We start from the raw sequence: 16,372 nt of genomic DNA, 5'->3' as shown, positions 1-16,372 counted from the left end.
TCTCTCTCTGTCACACACTCTCTCTCTCTGTCACACACTCTCTCTCTCTGTCACACTCTCTCTCTCTCTCTGTCACACTCTCTCTGTCACACTCTCTCTCTCACTGTCACACTCTCTCTCTCACTGTCACACTCTCTCTCTCTGTCGCACTCTCTCTCTCTGTCACACTCTCTCTCTCACTGTCACACTCTCTCTCTCTGTCACACTCTCTCTCTCTGTCACACTCTCTCTCTGTCACACTCTCTCTCTCTGTCACACTCTCTCTCTCTGTCACACTCTCTCTTTCTGTCACACTCTCTCACTGTCACACACTCTCTCTCTCTGTCACTCTCTCTCACTGTCACACTCTCTCTCTCTCTGTCACTCTCTCTCTGTCACTCTCTCTCACTGTCACACTCTATCACTCTCTCTCTGTCACACTCTCTCTCTCTCTGTCACTCTCTCTCACTGTCACACTCTCTCTCTGTCACTCTCTCTCTCTGTCACTCTCTCTCTCTGTCACTCTCTCTCTCTGTCACTCTCTCTCTCTCTCTGTCACTCTCTCTCTCTGTCACTCTCTCTCTCTGTCACTCTCTCTCTCTGTCACTCTCTCTCTCTGTCACTCTCTCTCTCTGTCACTCTCTCTCTGTCACACTCTCTCTCTCTCTGTCACACTCTCTCTCTCTCTCTGTCACACTCTCTCTCTCTCTGTCACACTCTCTCTCTGTCACACTCTCTCTCTCTGTCACACTCTCTCTCTCACTGTCACACTCTCTCTCTCACTGTCACACTCTCTCTCTCTGTCACACTCCCTCTCTCTCACTGTCACACTCTCTCTCACTGTCACACTCTCTCTGTCACACTCTCTCTCTCTCTCTGTCACACACTCTCTGTCACACACTCTCTCTCTGTCACACTCTCTCTCTCTCACTGTCACACTCTCTCTCTCTCTCTCTGTCACACTCTCTCTGTCACACTCCCTCTCTCTCACTGTCACACTCTCTCTCTCTGTCACACACTCTCTCTCTCTGTCACTCTCTCTCCGTCACACTCTCTCTGTCACACTCTCTCTGTCACACTCTCTCTCTCTCTGTCACACTCTCCCTCTCTCTGTCACACTCTCTCTCTCTCTGTCACACTTTCTCTCTCTCTGTCACACTCTCTCTGTCACACTCTCTCTGTCACACTCTCTCTCTCTCTGTCACTCTCTCTCTCTCTGTCATTCTCTCTCTCTCTCTGTCACTCTCTCTCTCTCTCTGTCTCTCTGTCACACTTTCTCTCTCTCTGTCACACTCTCTCTGTCACACTCTCTCTCTCTCTGTCACTCTCTCTCTCTCTGTCATTCTCTCTCTCTCTCTGTCACTCTCTCTCTCTCTCTCTCTCTCTCTGACATACTTTCTCTCTGTCACACTCTCTCTGTCACACTCTCTCTCTCTCTGTCACTCTCTCTCTCTCTGTCATTCTATCTCTCCCTCTGTCACTCTCTCTCTCTCTCTGTCTCTCTGTCACACTCTCTCTCTCTCTGTCACACACTCTCTCTCTCTCTGTCACACACTCTGTCACACTCTCTCTGTCACACACACTCTCTCTCTGTCACACACTCTCTTTCTCTCTGTCACACACACTCTCTCTCTGTCACACTCTCTCTCTCTCTGTCACACTCTCTCTCTCTCTGTCACACTCTCTCTCTCTGTCACACTCTCTCTCTCTCTGTCACACTTTCTCTCTCTCTGTCACACTCTCTCTGTCACACTCTCTCTCTCTCTGTCACTCTCTCTCTCTCTGTCACTCTCTCTCTCTCTCTCTGTCACTCTCTCTCTCTGTCTCTCTGTCACACTCTCTCTCTCTCTGTCACACACTCTCTCTCTCTCTGTCACACACTCTCTCTCTCTGTCACACTCTCTCTCTCTGTCACACTCTCTCTCTCTGTCACACTCTCTCTCTCTGTCACACTCTCTCTCTCTGTCACACACTCTCTCTCTCTGTCACACACTCTCTCTCTCTGTCAGACTCTCTCTCTCTCTCTGTCACACTCTCTCTGTCACACTCTCTCTCTCACTGTCACACTCTCTCTCTCACTGTCACACTCTCTCTCTCTGTCGCACTCTCTCTCTCTGTCACACTCTCTCTCTCACTGTCACACTCTCTCTCTCTGTCACACTCTCTCTCTCTGTCACACTCTCTCTCTGTCACACTCTCTCTCTCTGTCACACTCTCTCTCTCTGTCACACTCTCTCTCTCTGTCACACTCTCTCTCTCTGTCACACTCTCTCACTGTCACACACTCTCTCTCTCTGTCACTCTCTCTCACTGTCACACTCTCTCTCTGTCACTCTCTCTCTGTCACTCTCTCTCACTGTCACACTCTCTCTCTCTCTGTCACTCTCTCTCTGTCACACTCTCTCACTGTCACACTCTCTCTCTCTCTCTCTGTCACACTCTCTCTCTCTCTGTCACTCTCTCTCACTGTCACACTCTCTCTCTGTCACTCTCTCTCTGTCACACTCTCTCTCTGTCACTCTCTCTCTCTGTCACTCTCTCTCTCTGTCACTCTCTCTCTCTGTCACTCTCTCTCTCTGTCACTCTCTCTCTCTGTCACTCTCTCTCTCTGTCACTCTCTCTCTCTGTCACTCTCTCTCTGTCACTCTCTCTCTCTGTCACTCTCTCTCTCTGTCACTCTCTCTCTGTCACACTCTCTCTCTCTGTCACACTCTCTCTCTCTCTCTGTCACACTCTCTCTCTCTCTGTCACACTCTCTCTCTGTCACACTCTCTCTCTCTGTCACACTCTCTCTCTCTGTCACACTCTCTCTCTCTGTCACACTCTCTCTCTCACTGTCACACTCTCTCTCTCTCTGTCACACTCTCTCTCTCTGTCACACTCCCTCTCTCTCACTGTCACACTCTCTCTCACTGTCACACTCTCTCTGTCACACTCTCTCTCTCTCTCTGTCACACACTCTCTGTCACACACTCTCTCTCTGTCACACTCTCTCTCTCACTGTCACACTCTCTCTCTCTCTGTCACACTCTCTCTGTCACACTCCCTCTCTCTCACTGTCACACTCTCTCTCACTGTCACACTCTCTCTGTCACACTCTCTCTCTCTCTCTGTCACACACTCTCTCTCTCTGTCACACTCTCTCTCTGTCACACTCTCTCTCTCTGTCACACTCTCTCTCTCTGTCACTCTCTCTCTCTCTGTCACTCTCTCTCTCTGTCTCTCTGTCACACTCTCTCTCTCTCTGTCACACACACACTCTCTCTCTGTCACACACTCTGTCACTCTCTCTGTCACACACACTCTCTCTCTCTGTCACACACTCTCTCTCTCTCTGTCACACACTCTCTCTCTCTCTGTCACACACTCTGTCACACTCTCTCTGTCACACACACTCTCTCTCTCTGTCACACTCTCTCTCTCTCTGTCACACACTCTCTCTCTCTCTGTCACACACTCTGTCACACTCTCTCTGTCACACACACTCTCTCTCTCTGTCACACACTCTCTCTCTCTGTCACACTCTCTCTCTCTCTCTCTGTCACACACTCTGTCACACTCTCTCTGTCACACACACTCTCTCTCTCTGTCACACACTCTCTCTCTCTGTCACACACTCTGTCACACTCTCTCTGTCACACACACTCTCTCTCTCTGTCACACACTCTCTCTGTCACACACTCTCTCTCTGTCACACTCTCTCTCTCTGTCACACTCTCTCCGTCACACTCTCTCTGTCACACTCTCTCTGTCACACTCTCTCTGTCACACTCTCTCTGTCACACTCTCTCTCTCTGTCACACACTCTCTCTCTCTGTCACACTCTCTCTCTCTCTGTCACACTCTCTCTCTCTCTGTCACACTTTCTCTCTCTCTGTCACACTCTCTCTGTACAAACTCTCTCTGTCACACTCTCTCTCTCTCTGTCACACTCTCTCTCTCTCTGTCACACTCTCTCTCTCTCTGTCACTCTCTCTCTCTCTGTCATTCTCTCTCTCTCTCTGTCACTCTCTCTCTCTCTGTCTCTCTGTCACACTCTCTCTCTCTGTCACACACACTCTCTCTCTCTGTCACACACACTGTCACACTCTCTCTGTCACACACACTCTCTCTCTCTGTCACACACTCTCTCTCTCTCTCTCTGTCACACTCTCTCTCTCTGTCACACACTCTCTCTCTCTGTGTCACACACTCTGTCACACTCTCTCTGTCACACACACTCTCTCTCTCTGTCACACTCTCTCTCTCTCTGTCACACACTCTCTCTCTCTCTCTCTCTGTCACACTCTCTCTCTCTCTGTCACACACTCTCTCTCTCTGTCACACACTCTGTCACACTCTCTCTGTCACACACACTCTCTCTGTCACACACTCTCTCTCTCTGTCACACACTCTGTCACACTCTCTCTGTCACACACACTCTCTCTCTCTGTCACACACTCTCTCTCTCTGTCACACACTCTCTCTCTGTCACACTCTCTCTCTCTGTCACACTCTCTCCGTCACACTCTCTCTGTCACACTCTCTCTGTCACACTCTCTCTGTCACACTCTCTCTGTCACACTCTCTCTCTCTGTCACACACTCTCTCTCTCTGTCACTCTCTCTCCGTCACACTCTCTCTGTCACACTCTCTCTGTCACACTCTCTCTGTCACACTCTCTCTCTCTCTGTCACACTCTCTCTCTCTCTGTCACACTCTCTCTCTCTCTGTCACACTTTCTCTCTCTCTGTCACACTCTCTCTGTCACACTCTCTCTGTCACACTCTCTCTCTCTCTGTCACTCTCTCTCTCTCTGTCATTCTCTCTCTCTCTCTGTCACTCTCTCTCTCTCTCTGTCTCTCTGTCACACTTTCTCTCTCTCTGTCACACTCTCTCCGTCACACTCTCTCTCTCTCTGTCACTCTCTCTCTCTCTGTCATTCTCTCTCTCTCTCTGTCACTCTCTCTCTCTCTCTGTCTCTCTGTCACACTCTCTCTCTCTCTGTCACACACTCTCTCTCTCTCTGTCACACACTCTGTCACACTCTCTCTGTCACACACACTCTCTCTCTGTCACACACTCTCTTTCTCTCTGTCACACACACTCTCTCTCTGTCACACTCTCTCTCTCTCTGTCACACTCTCTCTCTCTGTCACACTCTCTCTCTCTCTGTCACACTTTCTCTCTCTCTGTCACACTCTCTCTGTCACACTCTCTCTCTCTCTGTCACTCTCTCTCTCTCTGTCACTCTCTCTCTCTCTCTGTCACTCTCTCTCTCTGTCTCTCTGTCACACTCTCTCTCTCTCTGTCACACACTCTCTCTCTCTCTGTCACACACTCTCTCTCTCTCTCTCTGTCACACACTCTCTCTCTCTGTCACACTCTCTCTCTCTCTGTCACACTCTCTCTCTCTGTCACACTCTCTCTCTCTGTCACACTCTCTCTCTCTGTCACACTCTCTCTCTCTGTCACACACTCTCTCTCTCTGTCACACACTCTCTCTCTCTGTCACACTCTCTCTCTCTCTCTGTCACACTCTCTCTGTCACACTCTCTCTCTCACTGTCACACTCTCTCTCTCACTGTCACACTCTCTCTCTCTGTCGCACTCTCTCTCTCTGTCGCACTCTCTCTCTCACTGTCACACTCTCTCTCTCTCTGTCACACTCTCTCTCTCTGTCACACTCCCTCTCTCTCACTGTCACACTCTCTCTCACTGTCACACTCTCTCTGTCACACTCTCTCTCTCTCTCTGTCACACACTCTCTGTCACACACTCTCTCTCTGTCACACTCTCTCTCTCACTGTCACACTCTCTCTCTCTCTGTCACACTCTCTCTGTCACACTCCCTCTCTCTCACTGTCACACTCTCTCTCACTGTCACACTCTCTCTGTCACACTCTCTCTCTCTCTCTGTCACACACTCTCTCTCTCTGTCACACTCTCTCTCTGTCACACTCTCTCTCTCTGTCACACTCTCTCTCTCTGTCACTCTCTCTCTCTCTGTCACTCTCTCTCTCTGTCTCTCTGTCACACTCTCTCTCTCTCTGTCACACACACACTCTCTCTCTGTCACACACTCTGTCACTCTCTCTGTCACACACACTCTCTCTCTCTGTCACACACTCTCTCTCTCTCTGTCACACACTCTCTCTCTCTCTGTCACACACTCTGTCACACTCTCTCTGTCACACACACTCTCTCTCTCTGTCACACTCTCTCTCTCTCTGTCACACACTCTCTCTCTCTCTGTCACACACTCTGTCACACTCTCTCTGTCACACACACTCTCTCTCTCTGTCACACACTCTCTCTCTCTGTCACACTCTCTCTCTCTCTCTCTGTCACACACTCTGTCACACTCTCTCTGTCACACACACTCTCTCTCTCTGTCACACACTCTCTCTCTCTGTCACACACTCTGTCACACTCTCTCTGTCACACACACTCTCTCTCTCTGTCACACACTCTCTCTGTCACACACTCTCTCTCTGTCACACTCTCTCTCTCTGTCACACTCTCTCCGTCACACTCTCTCTGTCACACTCTCTCTGTCACACTCTCTCTGTCACACTCTCTCTGTCACACTCTCTCTCTCTGTCACACACTCTCTCTCTCTGTCACACTCTCTCTCTCTCTGTCACACTCTCTCTCTCTCTGTCACACTTTCTCTCTCTCTGTCACACTCTCTCTGTACAAACTCTCTCTGTCACACTCTCTCTCTCTCTGTCACACTCTCTCTCTCTCTGTCACACTCTCTCTCTCTCTGTCACTCTCTCTCTCTCTGTCATTCTCTCTCTCTCTCTGTCACTCTCTCTCTCTCTGTCTCTCTGTCACACTCTCTCTCTCTGTCACACACACTCTCTCTCTCTGTCACACACACTGTCACACTCTCTCTGTCACACACACTCTCTCTCTCTGTCACACACTCTCTCTCTCTCTCTCTGTCACACTCTCTCTCTCTGTCACACACTCTCTCTCTCTGTGTCACACACTCTGTCACACTCTCTCTGTCACACACACTCTCTCTCTCTGTCACACTCTCTCTCTCTCTGTCACACACTCTCTCTCTCTCTCTCTCTGTCACACTCTCTCTCTCTCTGTCACACACTCTCTCTCTCTGTCACACACTCTGTCACACTCTCTCTGTCACACACACTCTCTCTGTCACACACTCTCTCTCTCTGTCACACACTCTGTCACACTCTCTCTGTCACACACACTCTCTCTCTCTGTCACACACTCTCTCTCTCTGTCACACACTCTCTCTCTGTCACACTCTCTCTCTCTGTCACACTCTCTCCGTCACACTCTCTCTGTCACACTCTCTCTGTCACACTCTCTCTGTCACACTCTCTCTGTCACACTCTCTCTCTCTGTCACACACTCTCTCTCTCTGTCACTCTCTCTCCGTCACACTCTCTCTGTCACACTCTCTCTGTCACACTCTCTCTGTCACACTCTCTCTCTCTCTGTCACACTCTCTCTCTCTCTGTCACACTCTCTCTCTCTCTGTCACACTTTCTCTCTCTCTGTCACACTCTCTCTGTCACACTCTCTCTGTCACACTCTCTCTCTCTCTGTCACTCTCTCTCTCTCTGTCATTCTCTCTCTCTCTCTGTCACTCTCTCTCTCTCTCTGTCTCTCTGTCACACTTTCTCTCTCTCTGTCACACTCTCTCCGTCACACTCTCTCTCTCTCTGTCACTCTCTCTCTCTCTGTCATTCTCTCTCTCTCTCTGTCACTCTCTCTCTCTCTCTGTCTCTCTGTCACACTCTCTCTCTCTCTGTCACACACTCTCTCTCTCTGTCACACACTCTGTCACACTCTCTCTGTCACACACACTCTCTCTCTGTCACACACTCTCTTTCTCTCTGTCACACACACTCTCTCTCTGTCACACTCTCTCTCTCTCTGTCACACTCTCTCTCTCTGTCACACTCTCTCTCTCTCTGTCACACTTTCTCTCTCTCTGTCACACTCTCTCTGTCACACTCTCTCTCTCTGTCACTCTCTCTCTCTCTGTCACTCTCTCTCTCTCTCTGTCACTCTCTCTCTCTGTCTCTCTGTCACACTCTCTCTCTCTCTGTCACACACTCTCTCTCTCTCTGTCACACACTCTCTCTCTCTCTCTCTGTCACACACTCTCTCTCTCTGTCACACTCTCTCTCTCTCTGTCACACTCTCTCTCTCTGTCACACTCTCTCTCTCTGTCACACTCTCTCTCTCTGTCACACTCTCTCTCTCTGTCACACACTCTCTCTCTCTGTCACACACTCTCTCTCTCTGTCACACTCTCTCTCTCTCTCTGTCACACTCTCTCTGTCACACTCTCTCTCTCACTGTCACACTCTCTCTCTCACTGTCACACTCTCTCTCTCTGTCGCACTCTCTCTCTCTGTCGCACTCTCTCTCTCACTGTCACACTCTCTCTCTCTGTCACACACTCTCTCTCTGTCACACTCTCTCTCTGTCACACACTCTCTCTCTCTGTCACACTCTCTCACTGTCACACACTCTCTCTCTCTGTCACTCTCTCTTACTGTCACACTCTCTCTCTCTCTGTCACTCTCTCTCTGTCACTCTCTCTCACTGTCACACTCTCTCTCTCTCTGTCACTCTCTCTCTGTCACACTCTCTCACTGTCACACTCTCTCTCTCTCTCTCTGTCACACTCTCTCTCTCTCTGTCACTCTCTCTCACTGTCACACTCTCTCTCTGTCACTCTCTCTCTGTCACACTCTCTCTCTGTCATTCTCTCTGTCACTCTCTCTCTCTGTCACTCTCTCTCTCTGTCACTCTCTCTCTCTCTCTGTCACTCTCTCTCTCTGTCACTCTCTCTCTCTGTCACTCTCTCTCTCTGTCACTCTCTCTCTCTGTCACTCTCTCTCTGTCACACTCTCTCTCTCTCGTCACACTCTCTCTCTCTCTCTGTCACACTCTCTCTCTCTCTGTCACACTCTCTCTCTGTCACACTCTCTCTCTCTGTCACACTCTCTCTCTCTGTCACACTCTCTCTCTCACTGTCACACTCTCTCTCTCTCTCTGTCACACTCTCTCTCTCTGTCACACTCCCTCTCTCTCACTGTCACACTCTCTCTCACTGTCACACTCTCTCTCTCTGTCACACACTCTCTGTCACACACTCTCTCTCTGTCACACTCTCTCTCTCACTGTCACACTCTCTCTCTCTCTCTCTGTCACGCTCTCTCTGTCACACTCCCTCTCTCTCACTGTCACACTCTCTCTCACTGTCACACTCTCTCTCACTGTCACACTCTCTCTGTCACACTCTCTCTCTCTCTCTGTCACACACTCTCTCTCTGTCACACACTCTCTCTCTGTCACACTCTCTCTGTCTCTCTCTCTCTGTCACACTCTGTCTCTCACTGTCACTCTCTCTCTGTCACACTCTCTCTCTCTCTGACTGTGCAGTAACTGAGTTGATGGAATGCAGGATGTGGATTTGTTGGGTGAAGTACTCACTCTGCACTGGGAGGACATGAAGTGATCTGCCGGAGCTGGAGGAGTTCCGCTGGCTGCTGCTTCCTCTCTGCAGGAAAAGCTGGTACACTCTCTTTCTCTCTGTCACACACACTCTCTCTCTGTCACACTCTCTCTCTGTCACACTCTCTCTCTCTGTCACACTCTCTCTCTCTCTGTCACACTTTCTCTCTCTCTGTCACACTCTCTCTGTCACACTCTCTCTCTCTCTGTCACTCTCTCTCTCTCTGTCACTCTCTCTCTCTCTCTCTGTCACTCTCTCTCTCTGTCTCTCTGTCACACTCTCTCTCTCTCTGTCACACACTCTCTCTCTCTCTGTCACACACTCTCTCTCTCTGTCACACTCTCTCTCTCTGTCACACTCTCTCTCTCTGTCACACTCTCTCTCTCTGTCACACTCTCTCTCTCTGTCACACACTCTCTCTCTCTGTCACACACTCTCTCTCTCTGTCAGACTCTCTCTCTCTCTCTGTCACACTCTCTCTGTCACACTCTCTCTCTCACTGTCACACTCTCTCTCTCACTGTCACACTCTCTCTCTCTGTCGCACTCTCTCTCTCTGTCACACTCTCTCTCTCACTGTCACACTCTCTCTCTCTGTCACACTCTCTCTCTCTGTCACACTCTCTCTCTGTCACACTCTCTCTCTCTGTCACACTCTCTCTCTCTGTCACACTCTCTCTCTCTGTCACACTCTCTCACTGTCACACACTCTCTCTCTCTGTCACTCTCTCTCACTGTCACACTCTCTCTCTGTCACTCTCTCTCTGTCACTCTCTCTCACTGTCACACTCTCTCTCTCTCTGTCACTCTCTCTCTGTCACACTCTCTCACTGTCACACACTCTCTCTCTCTCTCTGTCACACTCTCTCTCTCTCTGTCACTCTCTCTCACTGTCACACTCTCTCTCTGTCACTCTCTCTCTGTCACACTCTCTCTCTGTCACTCTCTCTCTCTGTCACTCTCTCTCTCTGTCACTCTCTCTCTCTGTCACTCTCTCTCTCTGTCACTCTCTCTCTCTGTCACTCTCTCTCTCTGTCACTCTCTCTCTCTGTCACTCTCTCTCTGTCACTCTCTCTCTCTGTCACTCTCTCTCTCTGTCACTCTCTCTCTGTCACACTCTCTCTCTCTGTCACACTCTCTCTCTCTCTCTGTCACACTCTCTCTCTCTCTGTCACACTCTCTCTCTGTCACACTCTCTCTCTCTGTCACACTCTCTCTCTCCTCTCTCACTGTCACACTCTCTCTCTCTCTGTCACACTCTCTCTCTCTGTCACACTCCCTCTCTCTCACTGTCACCACTCTCTCTCCACTGTCACACTCCTCTCTGTCACACTCTCTCTCTCTCTGTCACACTCTCTCTCTGTCCACCACTCTCTCTCTGTCACACTCTCTCTCTCTCTGTCACACTCTCTCTCTCTCTGTCACACTCTCTCTCTCTGTCACACTCTCCTCTCTCTCACTGTCACACCTCTCTCTCTCTGTCACACTCTCTCTGTCACACTCTCTCCTCTCTCTCTGTCACACATCTCTCTCTCTGTCACACTCTCTCTCTCTGTCACACTCTCTCTCTCTGTCACACTCTCTCTCTCTGTCACTCTCTCTCTCTGTTCACTCTCTCTCTCTGTCTCTCTGTCACACTCTCTCTCTCTGTCACACACACACTCTCTCTCTGTCACACACTCTGTCACTCTCTCTGTCACACACACTCTCTCTCTCTGTCACACACTCTTCTCTCTCTCTGTCACACACCTCTCTCTCTCTGTCACACACTCTGTCACACTCTCTCTGTCACACACTCTCTCTCTCTGTCCACACTCTCTCTCTCTCTGTCACACTCTCTCTCTCTCTCTGTCACACACTCTGTCACACTCTCTCTGTCACACACTCTCTCTCTCTGTCACACACTCTCTCTCTCTGTCACACTCTCTCTCTCTCTCTCTGTCACACACCTGTCTCACTCTCTCTGTCACACACTCTCTCTCTCTGTCACCACACACTCTCTCTCTCTGTCACACACTCTGTCACACTCTCTCCTGTCACACACTCTCTCTCTCTCTGTCACACACTCTCTCTGTCACACACTCTCTCTCTGTCACACACTCTCTCTCTCTGTCACACTCTCTCCTCTCTCTGTCACACTCTCTCTGTCACACTCTCTCTGTCACACTCTCTCTGTCACACTCTCTCTCTCTGTCACACACTCTCTCTCTCTCTGTCACACACTCTCTCTCTGTCACACTCTCTCTCTCTCTGTCACACTCTCTCTCTCTCTGTCACACTTTCTCTCTCTCTGTCACACTCTCTCTGTACAAACTCTCTCTGTCACACTCTCTCTCTCTCTGTCACACTCTCTTCACCACTCTCTCTTGTCACAACTCTCTCTCTCTCTGTCACTCTCTCTCTCTCTGTCATTCTCTCTCTCTCTCTGTCACTCTCTCTCTCTCTGTCTCTCTGTCACACTCTCTCTCTCTGTCACACCCACACTCTCTCTCTCTGTCACACACACTGTCACACTCTCTCTGTCACACAACTCTCTCTCTCTGTCACACACTCTCTCTCTCTCTCTGTCACACTCTCTCTCTCTGTCACACACTCTCTCTCTCTGTGTCACACACTCTGTCACACTCTCTCTGTCACACACACTCTCTCTCTCTGTCACACTCTCTCTCTCTCTGTCACACACTCTCTCTCTCTCTCTCTCTGTCACACTCTCTCTCTCTCTGTCACACACTCTCTCTCTCTGTCACACACTCTGTCACACTCTCTCTGTCACACACACTCTCTCTGTCACACACTCTCTCTCTCTGTCACACACTCTGTCACACTCTCTCTGTCACACACACTCTCTCTCCTCTGTCACACTCTCTCTCTCTCTGTCACACACTCTCTCTCTGTCACACTCTCTCTCTCTGTCACACTCTCTCCGTCACACTCTCTCTGTCACACTCTCTCTGTCACACTCTCTCTGTCACACTCTCTGTCCACTCTCTCTCTCTGTCACACACTCTCTCTCTCTGTCACTCTCTCTCCGTCACACTCTCTCTGTCACACTCTCTCTGTCACACTCTCTCTGTCACACTCTCTCTCTCTCTGTCACACTCTCTCTCTCTCTGTCACATCTCTCTCTCTCTGTCACACTTTCTCTCTCTCTGTCACACTCTCTCTGTCACACTCTCTCTGTCACACTCTCTCTCTCTCTGTCACTCTCTCTCTCTCTGTCATTCTCTCTCTCTCTCTGTCACTCTCTCTCTCTCTCTGTCTCTCTGTCACACTTTCTCTCTCTCTGTCACACTCTCTCCGTCACACTCTCTCTCTCTCTGTCACTCTCTCTCTCTCTGTCATTCTCTCTCTCTCTCTGTCACTCTCTCTCTCTCTCTGTCTCTCTGTCACACTCTCTCTCTCTCTGTCACACACTCTCTCTCTCTCTGTCACACACTCTGTCACACTCTCTCTGTCACACACACTCTCTCTCTGTCACACACTCTCTTTCTCTCTGTCACACACACTCTCTCTCTGTCACACTCTCTCTCTCTCTGTCACACTCTCTCTCTCTGTCACACTCTCTCTCTCTCTGTCACACTTTCTCTCTCTCTGTCACACTCTCTCTGTCACACTCTCTCTCTCTCTGTCACTCTCTCTCTCTCTCTGTCACACACTCTCTCTCTCTCTCTCTCTGTCACACTCTCTCTCTCTCTGTCACACACTCTCTCTCTCTGTCACACACTCTGTCACACTCTCTCTGTCACACACACTCTCTCTGTCACACACTCTCTCTCTCTGTCACACACTCTGTCACACTCTCTCTGTCACACACACTCTCTCTCTCTGTCACACACTCTCTCTCTCTGTCACACACTCTCTCTCTCTGTCACACTCTCTCTCTCTCTGTCACACTTTCTCTCTCTCTGTCACACTCTCTCTGTCACACTCTCTCTGTCACACTCTCTCTCTCTCTGTCACTCTCTCTCTCTCTGTCATTCTCTCTCTCTCTCTGTCACTCTCTCTCTCTCTCTGTCTCTCTGTCACACTTTCTCTCTCTCTGTCACACTCTCTCCGTCACACTCTCTCTCTCTCTGTCACTCTCTCTCTCTCTGTCATTCTCTCTCTCTCTCTGTCACTCTCTCTCTCTCTCTGTCTCTCTGTCACACTCTCTCTCTCTCTGTCACACACTCTCTCTCTCTCTGTCACACACTCTGTCACACTCTCTCTGTCACACACACTCTCTCTCTGTCACACACTCTCTTTCTCTCTGTCACACACACTCTCTCTCTGTCACACTCTCTCTCTCTCTGTCACACTCTCTCTCTCTGTCACACTCTCTCTCTCTCTGTCACACTTTCTCTCTCTCTGTCACACTCTCTCTGTCACACTCTCTCTCTCTCTGTCACTCTCTCTCTCTCTGTCACTCTCTCTCTCTCTCTGTCACTCTCTCTCTCTGTCTCTCTGTCACACTCTCTCTCTCTCTGTCACACACTCTCTCTCTCTCTGTCACACACTCTCTCTCTCTCTCTCTGTCACACACTCTCTCTCTCTGTCACACTCTCTCTCTCTCTGTCACACTCTCTCTCTCTGTCACACTCTCTCTCTCTGTCACACTCTCTCTCTCTGTCACACTCTCTCTCTCTGTCACACACTCTCTCTCTCTGTCACACACTCTCTCTCTCTGTCACACTCTCTCTCTCTCTCTGTCACACTCTCTCTGTCACACTCTCTCTCTCACTGTCACACTCTCTCTCTCACTGTCACACTCTCTCTCTCTGTCGCACTCTCTCTCTCTGTCGCACTCTCTCTCTCACTGTCACACTCTCTCTCTCTGTCACACACTCTCTCTCTGTCACACTCTCTCTCTGTCACACACTCTCTCTCTCTGTCACACTCTCTCACTGTCACACACTCTCTCTCTCTGTCACTCTCTCTTACTGTCACACTCTCTCTCTCTCTGTCACTCTCTCTCTGTCACTCTCTCTCACTGTCACACTCTCTCTCTCTCTGTCACTCTCTCTCTGTCACACTCTCTCACTGTCACACTCTCTCTCTCTCTCTCTGTCACACTCTCTCTCTCTCTGTCACTCTCTCTCACTGTCACACTCTCTCTCTGTCACTCTCTCTCTGTCACACTCTCTCTCTGTCATTCTCTCTGTCACTCTCTCTCTCTGTCACTCTCTCTCTCTGTCACTCTCTCTCTCTCTCTGTCACTCTCTCTCTCTGTCACTCTCTCTCTCTGTCACTCTCTCTCTCTGTCACTCTCTCTCTCTGTCACTCTCTCTCTGTCACACTCTCTCTCTCTCTGTCACACTCTCTCTCTCTCTCTGTCACACTCTCTCTCTCTCTGTCACACTCTCTCTCTGTCACACTCTCTCTCTCTGTCACACTCTCTCTCTCTGTCACACTCTCTCTCTCACTGTCACACTCTCTCTCTCTCTCTGTCACACTCTCTCTCTCTGTCACACTCCCTCTCTCTCACTGTCACACTCTCTCTCACTGTCACACTCTCTCTCTCTGTCACACACTCTCTGTCACACACTCTCTCTCTGTCACACTCTCTCTCTCACTGTCACACTCTCTCTCTCTCTCTCTGTCACGCTCTCTCTGTCACACTCCCTCTCTCTCACTGTCACACTCTCTCTCACTGTCACACTCTCTCTCACTGTCACACTCTCTCTGTCACACTCTCTCTCTCTCTCTGTCACACACTCTCTCTCTGTCACACACTCTCTCTCTGTCACACTCTCTCTGTCTCTCTCTCTCTGTCACACTCTGTCTCTCACTGTCACTCTCTCTCTGTCACACTCTCTCTCTCTCTGACTGTGCAGTAACTGAGTTGATGGAATGCAGGATGTGGATTTGTTGGGTGAAGTACTCACTCTGCACTGGGAGGACATGAAGTGATCTGCCGGAGCTGGAGGAGTTCCGCTGGCTGCTGCTTCCTCTCTGCAGGAAAAGCTGGTACATCCTCTCCTCCTCCCCCCTCTTCCCATGTTTTCTGATTACTGGCGGCTCTTCCAATCCCAGCGCCTCCAGAATTCCCCTTTTCACAGCTTCAATCTGCAACCATTTTCTGTGCTGCTCCTGGGCTCCTGTCTGGACACCTGTGGCAGCGAGGAGCAGCCAGGCAGTAACCCAGAGCAGAGGCATTGCAGCCGGGGGGGAGCTGCAGCCGATCCTGCCTGAATCCCGGGGCTCAGGCGCTGCTTTGTGGGGACACGGGACACATTCCCATTCCCTGGGTGTGGATGGAGGGTCCCTCTCGCTACCTGCAGGAGCGGATCCCTCTGATCCGAAGCAGGTGGAGTCAGGCTGGGTGGGAGGCTCCACTCTGACTCACTCACTCTCAGCATTGCCGAACTTTTACTGAAGGATTCTCACTGCTTCAGTCCCGTTTCCTCTTCCTCTCAGTGACACACTTTCCTTCTGCTGTCAGACTCACTGGCACAGGAAGGATCCTCTCAACTCTTCCCAACGGAATTCCCACTCCCGACCGAGAATGGAATAAAACCATTCCGACACAAAGGAGACTGAGTGAGTTTAATGCTGTGTGTGAGGGAGTGTGTGAGTGAGTGTGTGTCAGAGTGAGTGTGTGAGGGAGAGTGTGTCAGAGTGAGTGTGTGTCAGAGGGAGTGTGTGAGTGAGTGTGTCAGAGTGAGTGTCAGAGTGAGTGTGTGTGAGGGAGTGTGTCAGAGTGAGTGTGTGTCAGAGTGAGAGTGTGAGGGAGTGTGTGTGAGGGAGTGTGTGTCAGAGTGAGTGTGTGAGGGTGTGTGTGTGAGGGAGTGTGTGTCAGAGTGAGTGTGTGAGTGAGTGTGTGTCAGAGTGAGTGTGTGAGTGAGTGTGTGTCAGAGTGTGTGTGTCAGTGTGAGTGAGTGTGTGTCAGAGTGAGTGTGTGAGGGAGAGTGTGTCAGAGTGAGTG

At 50.3% G+C, this 16,372-nt stretch overlaps 1 protein-coding gene across 1 annotated transcript in view; it reads right to left on the bottom strand.

The window, feature by feature from the left end:
- Positions 1 to 15,695, bottom strand: part of LOC144479761 (growth/differentiation factor 15-like) — a 35,399-nt gene extending 19,704 nt beyond the window's left edge. Inside the window, exon 1 of the mRNA XM_078198796.1 lies at positions 15,333 to 15,695. Coding sequence (XP_078054922.1) covers positions 15,333 to 15,603 — 271 coding nt within the window. The 5' untranslated portion in view covers positions 15,604 to 15,695. The remainder of the gene's footprint in view (positions 1 to 15,332) is intronic.
- Positions 15,696 to 16,372: the final 677 nt, after the last annotated feature.

This window comes from Mustelus asterias, chromosome 26 (genome assembly GCF_964213995.1).
Source record: "Mustelus asterias chromosome 26, sMusAst1.hap1.1, whole genome shotgun sequence".
NCBI lineage: Eukaryota > Metazoa > Chordata > Chondrichthyes > Carcharhiniformes > Triakidae > Mustelus > Mustelus asterias.
The sequence above is the reverse complement of the archived record's forward strand: the minus strand, read 5'-3'. Positions and strand labels throughout refer to the sequence as shown.